The sequence below is a fragment of the Leuresthes tenuis genome, unplaced genomic scaffold, assembly GCF_036924035.1.
Source record: "Leuresthes tenuis unplaced genomic scaffold, fLeuTen1.0.hap1 SCAF_19, whole genome shotgun sequence".
Lineage (NCBI taxonomy): Eukaryota > Metazoa > Chordata > Actinopteri > Atheriniformes > Atherinopsidae > Leuresthes > Leuresthes tenuis.
The window spans coordinates 10,915,946-10,933,965 of NW_027325373.1; the positions used below are offsets into that span (position 1 = coordinate 10,915,946).

Below are 18,020 nucleotides of genomic sequence, written 5' to 3' on the forward strand. Positions count from 1 at the left end.
AGGGTCCTGGAGGTCCAGGGGGTCTTGTTCATCGATATTGTCCTGGAGGTCCAAGGGATCTTGTTCATCGACAGGGTCCTGGGGGTCTAGGTGGTCTTGCTATACATAAAGTGGATGCAAACACAAAATTAAGCATCTCATCTCATCTCTATAGTATTTCTGTAAAAATGTGAAAATAGATGGTATCTTCTGTCACACGACAAAAAATGAACCAATATAACAAAAAATGAACACAATCTGGAGTTACAGTATTTAAATGTGCTCTTAAAAGGTGAAAACCAGTACTTAGTGCTTAAAACTGACCTCTTCTGCCCCAAATGTAAAACAACCGGCACCTGTAAGATCAAAATACCACATTTGAAGACGGCAGTATGTAACAAGTGATTACAGAAGAAACAAGGTTAAACTCTGATCATGAAATTCAATAGATGGTGAAGGATTTTAAATTTGGTGCTGAGAACTTTCCCTCTGACAAAAGTTTTGCTGTCTTACTTGCACCATTGCTGCAGGGTCTCTCCCTCCAGGCTGACAGATTCAGGCGACCTAGCCTGGAGCACTGCGTACGCCGGTTCCTGTTTGAGATGACACTTAAGGCATCGACAGGCACGGATGTAATTCCAGTGTTATCACAGATGATTCTGGACAAACTGACAGAGGACAGAGCATTCCTCTGTCTCGGAGTGAAGACACCTGGGTTCTGATACCACAACCTGCGTATTTTTTTAAAAAGAGGAAAGATTTGGTTTTAAACACATCTTAGAATAACTTTCTCAATTAATATATACATCAATGTATGTGTCCACACTTATACTGACCTGTCACCCTGGCGGATCCTCTGGAATTGGGTTGCAATGAGGCAGGCAAACAGAGGCCCCACACGGCCACCTTGCACAAATGGCTCTGCAACACCTCCAAGCCAAACGTCAATGTTGTTGGGCGTCCCATAATGTGCCAGAAGTCTGCGAGCCAAATCGTTGTTGTTCAAAACCCGGCCCAGCTCTGCTTGGTTACGAGGCTGAGACAGACCACAGAATTTGCGCCATGCATTGTAGCCTGGATAAGCAAAGAACATGATGACAAAAGAGTTGAAGACAATTACGAAAGCAAAGACACATCAGATGAAAAGGATGGAAATATTTGAGCATGTACCAGGCAGGCCATGATCGCGTCCCCTCTGCATGTTGAGAGAGCCCAGATCCAGAGCCAGATGTTGCACAAACTGGAATAACCTTTCTCTCAGAGCGTTAACCATCATGTGATCCTGGGTGGCAAGTTTAGCGGGGCGGCCCATGAGACCACGAAGCAGAGGGTCAATTCCACCTGGAGAGATACAAGATTCAATTAGGGTGCTGGATCAAGACGGAATGAAACCTTTCTTCAGTTGTCTTTGTGAAGCTTACCTTCAAAGACGAGTCTCCAGGGGGTGAAGAAGGCCTTGAACAAGGGGACACTGGGGAATTGAGGGTGCTCCTGGTAATTTGCACCCAGTCGGGATAAAGCCGGCTGAATTGCCAAATGGGCGAAGCGGTAAGCAGCTGTTGCAAAGACGTTGGCGATGCTTGGGTCAACATTAGGATTGTAGCCAGGGTAACGTCCCAGCTGTCTGCGCATTGCCTCGTTGCCCACAATGTGTGGCAGATAGTCTCTGAATGCAAATATCTGAGAGAGAAAAAGGAGTGTCATATGAGCATTTGATATGTGTTTTGCAGAAATATGAACTCTCTTTGACTCTCTGGTGTCTCTACCTGAGAGTAAGCACCCATGATCTTGCGGGCCTCCTGGTAGAGCGTCTCACTGTCCCAGTGTGGGTTCAGTCTCTTCAACTGACGAGCCAGGCGGTTGTGCTCACGCATAAAAAGTGTGTGAATAGATGTCAGGGCCATGTTTTCATCCACACGAACGTCACCTGCACAGAAATAAGTCAGCAAGAGTTCATATCCCACTTAGGCTTTCATGTTTTGAGAAAGTTTCTATGAGCTGCAAATGAGGGTTTCATTCTTAGTTAAATCAATTTAGAATATTCAACAGAATAAACCACATCATGAACACGTTATCACTATTAGATGTGCACTAATGTGACCGCTTTCTCGCTGTTATCGTTTACCTTTTTAACTGTTCATACGAGGAGGAAAAACATGGCCCATCTTTCTTACCACATACTCCACATTTATAAATCTTGATAAATTGACAAATTTTCCTTCATTATTTTAAGCAGACATTAAGGTATAACCTAGCAAGTGCAGAAATTCAATTCATAGTGAATATCTTAGCCTTTGGTTCTCCTAAGGTTAGACTGACAAGATTATCAAGCTAATATTTAGAGAACATTTTCACAAGGTTATTCAATAGTAGAAAGTTACCAAACACCTTCTGGGACTTATAAACCCAGACAGACTCATCAAGTTATAGTGCGTTCTATACAGAACAATCCTAATTGGTTTGATTTGACATATCTGAATAAGACACAAAGGTTTACAGCAGCACAACTATATTCAAAACAGTTTCATTATTCAGGACCGAAGATATATAGTTTGATATAGATAAAACCATATTTTCATCTTTTCTTAAGACTGAAAGTTGCAAGGGTTGGTAAATGTTTTAAAGTTTCCTTGAAATTTACTGAAAATACAGACTTTCATGCCAAATAAATGTATGATGTTTGTTGTTGTTTTTTTTTTTTTACTTTTTCCTGATTCTTTTTTGATTTTTTTCTGATATTGAAATCAGAAAAACTTTCCTGTGACCTGTATGACAAACAGAATTGAGAAAAATCTTGCAGGTAAAAAACATTGGTCCTAGTTTGCTGCAGACACCTCACTGCTACCCCTTACATGAACTTTATAAGTCAGTTGCAGTGATCAACAGAACTTATAAACATTGAGTGTATTTTAGGACATGATCATTTCTATTGTGATTATTTCATCATTTTCATCATTACGAGAAGCTACTAACACCTGCTTCAGAGGAAGAACAAATTTTTCCTCGAAGTTTGTTGTGGAGCATTTATGAAGTTTTCATGTAGCTTCTGAACGCCAAATGAGTTGACAACCTAAAACTGCCTTTTCTGTTCCAATTACTTGTTCAGAGCTATAAAGCATTGATAATTTACTGATTTAAAATTCATAAAACTATTATTTGAAATTGAAAAGCTAACTTCCAGGATAACTTACCTGCAATGAAGCAAGGTATCTCCCTGGCATTAGTGTCGTTGGTGATTCTTCTGCGAGTAGCACACATCTCCACCTGCATTGGGTGGAAGGGTAGAAATTCTCGGCCGTTGTCAGTGAACTCTGTGTTAACACGCAGCAGGCCGGCATCACTGCTGAGGTTGCGAAGATTCAGTGCTAGCTTCTCCTCAGAGCCGTACACCTGTCCAAGATCCAAGAAGGCTGTCAGCGCGTTGATCTGTTCTCTTTTGTTGGGCTCTCCGCCAAAGTTATAGGCTGAGAATCCTGTTCCACAAACAGGGGCTGATCTGAATGCAGGGATGCAGTTGTCTGGGCGTGAGGGACGGGTGTCACCAGGGGGGATCTGTTTGTAGAAAAGGCTGAGTTTAAGTGAAAGAACCGAAGGGTGAAAACAATATCTCAGTTTGGTTTGAGCTTAGACACCAACCATGATAGGGATGCATGGCTCAGTTTGCTCGCAACTCTCATCACAGTTCACCCCGTTGCTGAAGGAGCGGATGCTGGGTGAGAAAGGTGTGAAGGTGAGGTCGTGGTCATTCCACTGGCCATACAGGGTTACCATGTGACTGAACTCTCTGTCGCTGACCACACCTGCATCTGTTGTGCTTAAGATGTTGTTGGATACCTGTCTCACCTGAGAATGGAAGATAAATACTGTCAAATTGAATGTTAACAACCATCTTCATTTATCAACCAGCATCTGGGGCATCACACTTCCTACCAGAGGGAGCATGAAGTTGTTGATTTTTCGGTTTCTGTCCCATCCTTTTGGTTGGGAGATACCATCGTCATACTCAGCAGGCAGCCAACGGGTGAAGGGAGTGTTGGAAGCTCCAAGGCGAGGGTTTTTTCTAAAAAGCAAACAAGAGATGTCCATATTTGGTAACACTGCTTAAGAAATACCACAGAAGTGAACACATCTTCTGTGGTGTATGGCCTAAGATGTCCAGGTGAATTTCACAAGTGCTCCTCTTGATGGTCAGCTCTAATCAGTCTCACAGGGAGCCTGTCAAGTCTTTATTGAAATATTTGTTTTTGCTATGCACACAAAATGAGGGATACTGTTATTCTTGAGAGCAAGGTATCAAAAAGGGGGATGGTTTGATTATATATATGCCTTATGAGGTCTGCTTTGAGAAATTTGAGACATTAAAAGAGTTTCTAGCTGTTTTTCATTATCTGAATTTTGAAAATGTGCATTTCAAACAGCATTTCATCTCTCTTCAATGTTTCTCTTACAGGTTATTGCAGACACTGGTGGCTGTACGATACTTGTCGATATTTGGTGTACTGCGGCACGGTGGAGATGCGACTCGAGCAGCACATCCGGTTATTTCAGCAAGTTTCACGAGATCTTCTTTTTTCAGCAAATCTGAAAGACACGTTTAAATGTCTAGTTAAGTACAGCTTGGAATCTTTTCACTGTTCCCACGGTATAAACCAGTAACCTTTATTTATACATGTAATCAGACTAGGATAAGTGAGAAAAACAATATGAGCACCGTGTGTGCCATCTTTGTGTGGAAGCTGCGTGTCTGACCTGTTGCGTTGAGAGAGCGTTTGTGCATATGATGCACCCTGTCCTGGAGCAGACGGAGGGTCTGTGCCATGTAGTCTGCAGATCTCACAGCTGAGCGAGTGTCACCACGAGGCTGCTTCATGAGACGAAGAGCGTCATGGGGTTTCACCACATCCCTGCGGACCCGCTTCAGACTCCTGGAAGACCAAAAGTCCCATAGTTGAACACTAAAATCTATTTTGAGAGCTTGCAACTTCTTTTCACAACCATCCAGCTTTGAAGTTACTTTAATCAACTGATGTATGCAGGAATAATTTGATGGACTCACTCCTCTCTGGAGTACTTGTAAGCATCATCCACTATTTTCTTTGCCTCTTCAAAGCATTGTTGAAGGAAAGGACTTCCCAGATATACATCTGCAAAATAAAAAGGTTAAAAAAAAATGTAAAAATATGGAGATGAAAAATAATCTGATGAACCTACCTGTGGGTTTGGAGTGAGTGGGCACCAGGCTGATGCCCAGGACAAAAAGGACAGAGAAAAGCATCTCTGAGACCAAAATGTAAAACAGAGTCTGTTTTTTTTTTTCTTGATCTATTGCCTGAAAAAAACGTCTACCTGTTAAAAGACTAAATGAAACTTGCTACCGGTGTCTGTGAAGACGTACCAGATGGTTGTTGAGATCTGGAGTTAGTGATGCTGTGTCGGACATCACAACCCTCTTTATATTCTGTAGAGACTCCGGAGGCCTCGCCCTCTGGGTTGAGTAGATAAGCTACTCTCAGTAAAGAGAACTTCCCTCTTCCTTGTAGATATGCTGCTGGAAATACTTTGTACTTTTTGTCTTATCAGTTACTGCTTCTGATCAACAGATAAAGTAATGACATCCATTACAACAAAGCAAATATAAAAAGATTTTATGGTTTGGTCACAAACAATGTAACATTATGAACATATGCATTGGCAGTTTGAAGTATTTTTTGTTTGTTTTCATTATCATTTCCATGGGATTCAGGAGCATTTTGTCCATTTTTCTTGGCATTCTGTGAGGGTGATACATTCTGCCTTTTACTGGGGTTTTTGGTGTCTGGCCCAACTTCAACCACTTTTAATGTGCGGGGAGAAAGGTCAAAGGACGTCAAAACTTTTAGAACAAAACTTATTATAAGATCAGCTGTGTGTTGATGTTTTACGATGATGATACAAGTAAGATAATGAATGTGCTTATTTCGTAAGTTGTTTTTTTTTTCACAATTAGATGAAAGAAATAATGATAAGATTGGATTAACATGAAATAAAGCCTCCCTGTATGCCAGTCAGGGAGGCTTTCTTGTTGATTTACAACCTCAGCTACTAGGAATCCCATGAATTAAAATTTGAAAACCTTTAGTTTGTTTTCTCGATAAATAAATTTACTGATTTGTTTTCTGGTCATCATAGATGGCATTTGGAATTGTGGCATGGGGAGATCTTAGCGTGACCTTTTGCTTTACTGAGATGTATTACCACATTGTGGTGGCTTTCAGCGTTACAACACAGACACTGATGGACTTGAGAAAGTTTGTCAGTTTCTGTCAAACAGAGGAAGCAATTCACACTTCTCTTAGGCGAACAAGAAATGTCACTGTGACTAACAACTTACCATTTGAATGAGAGCTTTTCGAGCATTACATTTAATAGTAAACTAACAGCTTTGGGGCAAATTTGGTTTCCAGTTCAGAACAGTGCTGTATTGACTGAAGGTGTTTGCCACAGACACAGGTCAATAATTGATAAGGTTGTATTTGTGAGACGTGGTTGTGGAATGAGGAACAGGGAAAATGAATATCCAGTCAAACATAATGTCACTCTGATTTGGGTGGGGATCCCTTTGACTGCTGCATGCATGCAGGAAATAGTTTTTTTCTATTGCTGTGGATGTCATGGAACTTTGTGACTAAGTTAAAAACACAATAAAGAACAAAGTTTCTATATAAGTCCCTCTACCCTGTTAACAATATGCAGCTGTCATCAAGGTTTGTGTAATACACTTAAGAAGCTATACAATACAATACAATAGATCTTGTGTTAGCTCTTGTGTTGCAATAGATCTTGGGCTGCACTTGCAGCCCACAGCACACTTGAAGAACTTTTAAATAAAGACTGAAAAACCCAACACATTATCTATATCATAAAAACAGATTACAGCAATAGACTAAGACAATTTATGTCTGTTATTGAATAGCCTTGAGTGTCTATGGTGGTCCAATTAATGAGGGCTCCTCTGACTGCACATTTTTGAATAAATGAAAAATTTCAGGAGCAATCAGTCTTTTAGACTTAATATCTTGGTGCACTTAAGTGTGCACCAACGTATTCATTCCAATACAAGCAAAGTGCTGAAATGGGATAATCTTCAACTGAAGAGCTCAGGAATGGGTAGCAATTCATACACCTAAACCTTTCTATCATGATACAGTTGAGAACTTGTTCTAAAGGGTGCAACCGATGTTTAAGCAAGTTATTGAAACCAGGGCTACTACAATGCACACACATATTGACAGATCAGAATCAGAAATCCTCTATTGTCCTCTCTATAGGATAAATATTACTTACAAAACAATGAAAATGAATGAAGTAATGAATATACTAAATAAACTGAATAAAGTGCAATATACTGGATTAAGTATATTGCTTAGGGTAGGAGCATGACGGCAGTAAACATGATTTGACTTTAAGTTATTGTTTAGGAAATGTATTCTCACTCTTCAGAGAAGAATAAAGTGAGGTTGGAAACTCCAACACTTATCTTTATTGTGTTTGACTCTGTCATCACCTATGGACAGGTGCAATAAAAACTTCTTAACTATTACTGTTAAAATTCAATAGGAGTTGGACATTGTGGGGGATTTTGCGGTTACACATTTTTGCATGAACTTTGAAACTAATATGCATATTACCAGTTTAAAAGAGTTCATTTTGTCTGCTTGCTGTCATAAAAAGATCACCCTTCTGTGAGCACATTGCTGGTTTTGCGACATCCACAGGGTAGTTGCACTTGCACCCGAATCCTTCTTTGAAGGAAGTTTTAAGAAAGCAGAAACAGTAAAGACTGAAACGCTGTTTGTCAACTGCGAGATTTAGCAAGAAATCTTATTTCACCACCACACTCGTTAAAGAGAAGGTAATTAAATGTCTGGATGGCCACTATGCTATGCTGTGAAATTCTGCTTTTAAAGACAGGCAACAATGCTACACAGTCAGAAACTGCCACAGTGAACTGCTACATATTAACTGAAACTTAATACATAAAAAAAACATTTTTCATGTAGATAACTCCAGTCACCAACAAAATTATTCAACCCAATGGGGGAGTTGAACAAATGTCTTGGCGACTGTATTTAGTGAACAATGTTTCATACTTTTGGTTGGTGATCTGAGAAATTCCCCATCTCCAGGAAGCAAAGCTGTTTTGGTCAGTGCTTGAGTCATTCAGGCTGACAATAGCTTACAATACAAAGTTATTTGATACAGACCTCACCTTTCCTTTAAAAATGATAAGGAAGTTGTGAACTTTGTATTGGAGACAGTAAGTCCACAGCATCTTCCCGCAGACTACTAAAAGGAGTTACTGACATAATGTTGGACGTCTTATCTGAACCATTACAAATGAGACTTTCATCAGTTTCATGTAAATATTTAATCCACGTTAACTGCATTCTCTAAATAAATATTTATTTGAATTTGCACAAAGGTAACAAAGTTTTGAATACTAATCCAAATATCCATATATAAAACAGCCTTGACAAAAAAAAGTTTGCACATTCTGAGTGTCTCACCACAGCGGCAGCAGAAATGACTGAGGTTAGCAAACATGAGCCCAAGCTGGCACAAACAGGCTGTGTTCCTGTTTCACCATGAAGATATGGGTACTTTTTTCCCTTTGAACTGACATTCTTTTGTTCATCTATCGTCATGGATAACATTTGATATCTTTTCAGAAACTTTACACATGTTTAGACCCTTTTTAAGGTACAAAATAGACACAACTTAAGGTAGTATAACACATCTAAATCTACTGGAAACTGCTGTTATTAAAGTTTTCAAGAAAGTTACTAAACTAGAAAACACTTTAAGGAACAGAAGATCAGGCATCATTTTCACAATTTATTTCTCCATTTTGGGTTCATTTTTTTCAAACTGAGCATAAAGTGGAACAAGCCTAATGTAATTCTTTTACATGATATACACGTTTAAATATAAAAAATTGTTACAAAAATCATCACCTAGTCCTTTCTTTACACCTGTATTTTTATTGTGTCCCACCTGGTAATGACTGCTGACAGCTGATTCATGCACGTTAATTATCTGTAGATGAATAGGATTATTGGGTTTTGGATTTAGAAAGCTGAGTGAGTGAAAATGTTGACCATGGCTTTGCATAGAATTAATTTGCTCTTGGTGACATAGAGGAAGTACCATCAAGCCTTTTTGCACGTCTCACAAGAAACATAATAATATCAGCTAATGGTTTCAATATCTTATGGCCTATTTCAAAACATCCATTTAACGGATATTCTTATCCAGTCAATGTTTATAAAGCAACATGATAAAGAAAGTACACCTTCATTCAATTCCTTGGTTATAGATGTCAGGGCAAAAAAAAAATAGGTAAATAAACCTCGGATGAACAACAACATATGACATATAACACTTTGTTATTATCTATTTAACAAAAAATAAGCCAGGGTGCAGAAACAGTGTGTGAAAACTAAGTACGCTCAATACTTCAACAGCTTTTAGGCACGTTTAGTAGCAGTAACTTGAAGTAATCATTTTTTGTATGATGTCATCAGTGTCTTACACATTTTTGGAGAACTTTTGACCTGCTTTTCTTTTGCAATATGCTTCAGTTAATTGAGGTTTTCAGGCATCTGTTTAATCAGAATACTCTTAAAGCTCTGGCACATCTTTTCAGTCAGGATGAGATCTGGACTTTGACTGGACCATTGCAACACATTGATTTATTTCGCTTTCGGACATTCTGTTGTAGATTTGCTGCTGCGTTTGGAAGCATTGTCCTGTTGCATGATCCGGTGTCAGCAAGCTTCAGTTGTCAGACAATGACTATGACTGCATAGAATCCAGCTCCTGTGGCTGCTAACAAGCTGAATTCGTCAATGCTCCACTGTGTTTTACAGTTGGTATGAGGTGTTTGTGCTGATATGCTGTGTTTGGTTTTCACCAGGCCTGTATCTGTGCATTATGACCAAACATCTCGACTTTGGCCCAAAGGACATTATTTCAGAAGTTTTGTGCTTCAGATGTAAATTTGCAAACCTAAGCCATACTGTCATTTTCTTTTTAGAGAGAAAAAGCTTCCCCTTAGCAACCTTTCCAAACAAGCCATACTTCTTTTTCAGCCTTTTTCTAATTCAGCTTTGACATTTAACATGCTATCTGAGACTTACACAGTCTGAGATATCCGGGACATCCATTCCTGACAAGATTGGCAACAAAGATGTTTTCCACTTGTGAATAATCTTTCTCGCTGTAGAATGATGGAGGCACATTGTCTGGAAATGGCCTTACAATCCTTCCCTGATTGACACCAACAATTTCTTCTCCAAGACCATTGTTTATGTTTATGTTTTTTTTTATGTTTGCTGATGTCTTTCCTCCATGCTATTGTGTTTACACACACTTGAATATATCAGACAAACTGTGAATACTCTGCTTTTATAGAGGTGCTAACACTTTATAATGAGTAATCAACTGGGTGTATCTGATTATTTGCCCACTTAATTTCTGTGAACGTATAATGGGGGTACTAAATTGTTCACACCCTACTTCTGCACTAGTTTCTGATAATTGAATAAGGAAATGGTGCAATATGCTATTGTTTGTTGTTCATCTGAGATTATCTTTACATATTTTTAAGACCTGATAAATGCCCGGTGATTTTTCCACCACATCCTGGCGCAAAGCTTTTTATGTAGCAGGGCATAACAAAAGACTATACCTTTGTCATATGCAAGGTAAAATACATTTAACACAGAAAAGCCCATAATGTGATTCACCTATAAGAAATGTCACAAACAATGTGTGTGAGGGAAGCAGTAATGTGCAGAAAGCTAAAGTGATTTAATAAGCTACAAGTTCATACATTCTTCGAAGAGAAGGCTTTTTTTGTAAAAGTTATCAAACAAACAAGATCAAAGAAGCAGTACAAAGAATATTCTATATATACATATACATTTTTCTTTGTGCTGCTTCTTTGATAGCACGGTGTGATTTACTGGAAGGACCAACATCTTTCACCATGAATTACAGGTTATAAAGATAAGGCAAGAAATATCCACTGATAAAGAATTTAGGTCAGTCACATTACTTACTGCACATAATGTGGTCTTTCACTGATAAAGACAAAGTAGGTCATGAGGTCATCCCATATATTAGTTGAGGCACCCACTGTAAACACCCTGGTTAATACAAAATGCATTTTACGAGGTAAAAGTCCAACTGTGCCTTCACTGATGGTGTCTCTGATATTAAGAGGGAAATACTTGACCAGCAAATACGATTCATGATCATTTCCTGACTGCAACCCCACGCTGCACAGTGCACACAGTAACAATGATAAATAGAAAGAGAACTGAGATTATTTGACCCTCTTAATAGCAATCACAAACATGTCATCGCATCAGAGAAAACAGAAATCACAGATGTTCTAACTTGTATTTTACATGTACAATAAATCATTTTTACTCAGTGCAGTGGCCCTTTTAGGCTCAAGCTGTGCACAGTAAGACTGTGCGAGCTTTAACACTGTATACGATATACTCTACTCCTCTTCTCTCTGAGGTACTAACTCAGGCTATCCTGTCCACTGAACTCAGATGCACTTAGCCTTCAGATATGTCCTTAAAACCTTTCTCTTTGTGAAAGCCTTTAAAAAAAGTTTGACATCACATATTTTATCATTGTATTCTTGCAAACATCAATGCAACCAAAGTCACCTTAACCCCTGTATAGAACTTATTACGAACTGTAATACGAAGACAAGTGCCATACAACTAATGCTGGGAAGCCAAAATACAAACATACACACTCATACGGAAGTGAACCCTCATTATATCTGGACGTGTGTGTATGTATGTTTTATTTTTCTGTACAGACACCCCACCTATTTGAATTTCTCTCATTTCTTGAGATTTTTCTGTGTTAGAGACATTTTAAAGTTGCCACTTTTGGAGTTTATGTGATTTGCAAATGATTGTATTCTGTTTTTATGTAGATTTTACACACTAGTGGGATTTTTTTTTTCAGGGGGCCAATCTAAACTTAGTATAACTTAGTTATGCCATTGCTGTTTCAAATGTTGATACATTCATCACAAACTTTTTCCATTGCTTTTTCCCAGTGGGCACAGTTGTACAACTTTTAGCTATAATTTGCATTTATGTGTTTTAGTTACTTCCTGTTTGATTTAGTAGAGCTTTCTTGAGAATTAAAGAAATAATTGTGAAGTTATACCTGATTTCAGTTGCTGATTAACTCTAACCTATTTCCAATCCCCTCATCACTCCCTCGGCAAACATACTCCTGATTTTCAGTTATTTTCTTTGTCAGATCATTTTCATGTTGCTGCGTTTCATCTCGGCTGTATGATTTCCTGTGTTGCTTGTTAGCTTTTGCAGTGAGTGTTTATTCAAATCTCAAGACCATCTGCCAACTTTTGCCTGTCTCTCTTCTCAATCCTGCATTCGGGTCCACTCCTCCACAACCGTGACAGGGAATCCAACGGAGTGTGATGAGATTATCTTTTTACGGTAACAACAGTGCCCCATCTATAAATGATACATAGAACTGAAAATAACAAAAGACTGAAATTCATGTGAATTTGAGGTAGAGATGAATTTTTACAACTCAGATTGACATTCTTGCTTTTTACATATGCAAATATAGTTGTTGTGTCGGGAGCACAGAGAAGATGTGATTGAGGCCAAGCCATAGACGGGGGTCTCTTGTTTTCAACAGTGCATTCCTCTGCAAACCAGGCTTGCTTCCTTCTCATTGTTGTAATCAGCTGTGGTTGGTGTTGTTGTAACACTGAACAAGTCAAAGAAAATATGTCCACAATACTTCCCTTTTTCAAGTGTTCCTAGGAACTTTTGGTTCAATCTCACAAGGGTGATGAGTCATGCGATACCTTTTATGAGACTCACTGACTTTGCAATGTTACTTTTCAGTTTTTGCTTGAAATTTAAACCTTGATGATGAATGTTGTATTTTTGAAAGCACACCCCCATCACGAAGTCACGAAGTTCCTGTCAGCTTAACTGATGTACATAAACCGGGGATCTCAAATGTCGGTCCTCAAGGGCAGCTGTCCCGCAGGTTTTAGATGCTTCCCTGCTTCAACACACCTGATTCAGATGAATTCAGAATCAGGTGTATTGGAGCGGAGAAACATCTAAAACCTGTAGGACAGAAGCCCTCAAGGACTGGAGTTTGAGAGCCACAATATAAAAAAAATAAATGTAAGGTTCTCTATGATGACCTGCCTTTATCCTGGTTAGTTTTTAACTGATTTGGGAAATGATAGATGTTCTTTTCCCATGCACCAACCCATGAATTTGCAGTAAATAGTACTGAGTAGTTAGTACAATAATTTCATTCAGTCATGAATGAAGTCATGATAACAACAGAACTTATCTGTGGAACTGAGAATAAAAATTGTCAATGGTGGATCTTGGCTGAAGACAATCTTTTGTCGTCATAGATTTGGATTTCCGCCAGTGGATAAAATGCTTCTGAAGTACCCGTGTCAATCATCTATGCAAAAAGAGAGAATAGCAGATAGAATAAAAAAGAAACATACGGTCATTTGTCAGGGCACCAAATCCCCAAGGATATAAATTTGATCAAGTTGAATTCAGTTTGATGAAGAAAGAGTGAAGGACTTATGCTAAATGTTTCATATTGGCGTCATCAGGAGAAAGTAACAGCAGAGAACAGAGGTAGGCTCAAACAGACAGGGACAGTCACGGTTATTAGATTTGTAAAAATGTAAAGACATGCTTAGTATCGCACGCTTGGTAGTTTTGATTATGGAAATAACCTTATGTCAGAATATCCACCCACGGCCTTTGCACAACATTTTGTGCAACTTCCTCTTTTTGTCCCCTGAATCTTGAAAATGGAGTCAAGAATTCAAAATTGACTCAAAGGCATTCAGTTGTTGTATGGCTGCAATATTTGCTCAATTTAGATAAGATGAATAATTATTTGACAAACTAGGATTTATTTTCAAGTTTTTTGATGGTTTACTAGTTGCTGCATTACATACATCTGCAATGCTTCATTTGTACCCATTAACCAAGCTGTTTTGATGTTTCTCCAACTCAGAATTGATGACCCATTGGCATGGACATTGGATGAAGGCTTAACCCTCATCCACCTCAAATGCAGGCTCATTTGATGCACTTTTTAAAGACAAAGAGTGCCAATGTCCCAGTTCTCAGACACCATCCTTTTTGCGTAAGTTTATTCTAAACTGTTCTGTTTAGAGCATTTAGTGGCTGTCAAAATCCAGTTTGGAAGTAAAACACATGCAGCCATAAATGCAGTATCGGGTAAGAGACTGTCTCCCCCAGCGGCCACATGGAGCCACATGTAGGAACACGTGGCCTTGTGTGGGTGTGGCCATTACAGTTAATTTAAAGCACCACAAGATGGAGCCTAAGAAGTCAAATCAGTGATTTAAAACCAAACTATATAAGTGATAATAGTTATAATAATAATAATAATGATTTTGATGATAACGGAGAAAACAGGCTTGGTCATTATTTACATGCTTGGTAAGCTAACTAGCCAGTTAACCGAATGCATATGAGAGTCCAAACAGACAGAAGGGTTACGCCCGAGTGCTGGACCTTTCAAAAAATATAAAAGACAGACTGGACCCGTGCCATACTAGTTCTGACCTGCCATATAAGGCCAGTGAGATTTATCCATACGTTCTTTAAACTCACATACACAGACCTACACACCCACAGACTTACACCCACCCACACACACACATTCTTGAGCTTGCTGCAAGATTAAACCTTTGCATTAACTGACTCCAGCAACTCTGAGTCTCTCTCAACTCTAAGCTTTAACTGAAGCTTGTAAATTAAAGAGCAAAGAGGTTGTTAAAGTTTACACTGACAGTCAGTATGCTTTCTCAACTGTACATGTGTTAACACAGCAACGAGAAAACAGGTATGTTGACATCCACAGCTAAATTTATAAACCATAAAGATTTTAGCATTATTAGATGTTATTCAATTGCTAAAGTAGCAATTTGTAAATGTGCTGCACATACAAAAACACTGACTCTGTCTCAAATAGTAATAGAGAAGCAGAAGAAGAAGCAAAAAAGAGGGGGAAAAAAGAGGGGAAGAACCTCACATAGAAATAAACCATCAAGTGTTATGTGATATGCAAAAAAACAGTTCCACAAATAGAAAGACAGGTATGGCAGAATAAAAGTGCAATCTACAATGCACAGCTAGACTTGTATGAATGACCGGAAGGAAACCCATTCTGCCAAAGAGTTTGTTTTAATATGCTGCAGTACTGAGCCATGGACCATGTCAGCTCTCAACAGGAGGGATGGTAGCAATAATGAACAAGGTTTTTACAGCATATGGTTTTACTAATTATTGAAAAAATTAATAATAAATAAATTAATAAAGTTTTGTCTAACAAGTAAAATATGTGTAAAATACAATCCACAGGGCAATCTAGGACCAAAACGAAGATAATTCCCTAAGCCAGTGTATCTTCTTCAACATATTTGTTTGGATTTCATTATTGTGTAGATTTCATTTAACTAAATTAATGTTAAGGGAAACGATTCTGCCAAGTGATAACAGAGGTTTTTACCAAATGGACTGAAATATTTCCATGTGCACAAGCAGATGCACTCTCAGTAGCAAAAGCACGGGTAAAATAAATAATTTCTAGATTTGAAATTCCTGAAAAGATCTACAGTGATAATTTGACACACTTTGTAAACAATGTCATCTCACTGATGACACACTAATAGACCCTAGAAACCACTGTGCATATCATCCACAATCAGCAGGTTTCATGGAGAGACACAATGGAATAATTAAGTCAAGATTGAAAAAAATCATGGAAGAAATGGGAAATATTGGGTTTACCGTTTACCATCCTAAAAATGCATATTACTCCAACTAGCGCAAGATGAACTCCCTTTGAGAGAAGGTATGGAAGACCATTTATACTCCCACAGTTAAAACCATTCAACGGACATGATGAAGAAAAAAAAAGAAAAGATAAGAAACCTTAGCAGAATACAAATATTAACAACTTGAGAGATCTCTTCTGTTTAGTCGGTTCCAGGTGAACTGGTGGAGGAATCTCTGAAGACAGTAAAACCCAGAGACTGGATCATCATCAAAGTGATAAAGAAAAATAACTGGTCCAGCCCAAGGGGGAGATCCATTTCAGGTACTACTTTACAAAACCCACAGCAGCTAAAGGACTTCCTGGATTCACTTATCCCACTGTAAACTATAAGACCACGACCTGCAGAAGAAGGCAAAGATTAGTTACCCACCATCATTCTCTGAGGCAAAAGTCTGACTACAAAGGGGAATTCTTTCAACAGGAGGGGATTCATCTCATCCTCAGTGAAGAAAACAACGGCTAACATGAGAACATAGGGTGTGACTAAAATAAGACTGAAATGGATGGACAAAGATCGTGGCATCCATTCAGATTACCAGGATTTTGTGTGTTAAGAGGAACCAGCTGCGTATTATTAATCATTACTCTTATTATAGTATTACCAATTTCATGGTATGAAGCATGGATTAGCAGAAATAAAGATGATGCAGGACAGAGTACCACCACTGTCCCCTTGACATAGCAGGCGCCACACAAGTAATAACATTTATTTAAACTTGGAGATATATGGAGAAAACAACCTCATTTACAATATAGCTGAGACAGAAAAAACAAAACCTTTTGAAGACACGATTAAAACACAACATTTAGAGCATACAATAAGCTTAAAAGGAGTGACAAAGATAGACTGCAAAAGCATAAGAGTCTAATTAAAAACAGGAGCAGTAGGACAGACTTTTGTGGAATTTGAGTAAGATTTGGGAATCAAATTTAGACAATAATCAGACTTGGCCTTTCTTATTTCTGCTGTACATTTATTTCTAAGCTTCCTAAAAGCAAGACAATGACCCGGGTCCCTCATATGCCTAGCTAGCATTAAAGGTTTATTTATTTTTAAGTAAAGAAGACAGTTCTGCCGAAAGCCAGGGACTAGACCTGTTCTAAGTTCTATACTTTTTAAAAGGGGCGTGTTTATCAACTATGCAATTAAAAGATTACAAAAATGGTCTAGAGCTTGATCTTCATCTGGGATTTTAACAGTGTCATGAGTAAAACTATTCAACATATCAGTCTAAAAAAAGCCTGCTCATGGAGATGTTTCAGGTTCCGTTTGGATACCAAGCGTGGACCTAATGTTTTCATTTTTGCAGTTCTGATACAGGCTATTGAGCAGTGATAACTAACACCAAGTTCAGATACTGCGGGTTTTCTGCCTTTGATTTGTTAAGATTGAGCCAATCAGGGACGACCTTGAAGAATCTTTTAAGTTTGGTTTTGTAGGATCAGTAATTACCTGAGAAAGATTGATATTTGTACACACCTTTTTTAAACGATCAGAGGCAGAGTTCAACTTGTTTAAATTAAAATCGCCACACAGAGATTGGGTTTAGGCCACATGCACACAGAATGACATCAAGAAATATAAGAAATATTAAACATTTATCCATAGATTTTTGAATACATGTAGAGGAGTGATATTTTGAAATGTGCTCATTGTTGAGTTATGATCAGTTGAGTAATGAAGGTTGAACTATTCTGGGAAAGAGGTTCTGTTCCCAGCATCATGACAGACACTCCTGACATAGAATGTTTAGCTAACGCATTAGAATTGTTTTACTATTTTCATATGCATGTGCAATGAAGAATTGCTTGCTGCTGATAAATGCAAAGAAGAACAGCTTACACATAGATGCTCACATATAGGCTGCTGAATGCAATGAAGACCTGCTTATCCAGTAAAGTTCAATGTCAATGTGTAATATTCAATTAGGCTCAATTAGACGGGGAAATGGGGAATACTTGTTTTAAAGCAAACAAGGAATTAGATGGGAAAAATACATGTTTTAACAGGACCCAGACAATATTAAATACAGATGGGAGAAGAAGTGTAGTTTTGTAGAAAATCACAA

General features: G+C 38.4%; 2 protein-coding genes across 3 annotated transcripts in view; both read right to left on the bottom strand.

The window, feature by feature from the left end:
• mat2aa (methionine adenosyltransferase 2Aa) overlaps window positions 1-18,020 on the bottom strand; it is a 73,965-nt gene that overhangs the window by 39,116 nt on the left and 16,829 nt on the right. The window lies entirely within an intron of this gene.
• Window positions 407-5,369, bottom strand: mpx (myeloid-specific peroxidase). 2 transcript variants are annotated; one of them, XM_072372211.1, is made up of 13 exons: window positions 5,326-5,369; window positions 5,191-5,256; window positions 5,036-5,123; window positions 4,729-4,904; window positions 4,428-4,560; window positions 3,910-4,039; window positions 3,616-3,822; window positions 3,171-3,531; window positions 1,746-1,906; window positions 1,401-1,659; window positions 1,150-1,320; window positions 816-1,053; window positions 407-710 (listed from the first exon to the last, which is right to left on the bottom strand). In XM_072372211.1, the coding sequence occupies exons 2-13, from the start codon at window positions 5,252-5,254 to the stop codon at window positions 422-424; spliced, it is 2,277 nt and encodes a 758-aa protein (XP_072228312.1). In that variant the 5' UTR covers window positions 5,255-5,256; window positions 5,326-5,369; the 3' UTR covers window positions 407-421. The 2 variants fall into 2 exon arrangements, with proteins under 2 accessions (XP_072228312.1, XP_072228311.1); XM_072372210.1 differs by lacking the exon at window positions 5,326-5,369 and having other exon boundaries at window positions 5,191-5,281.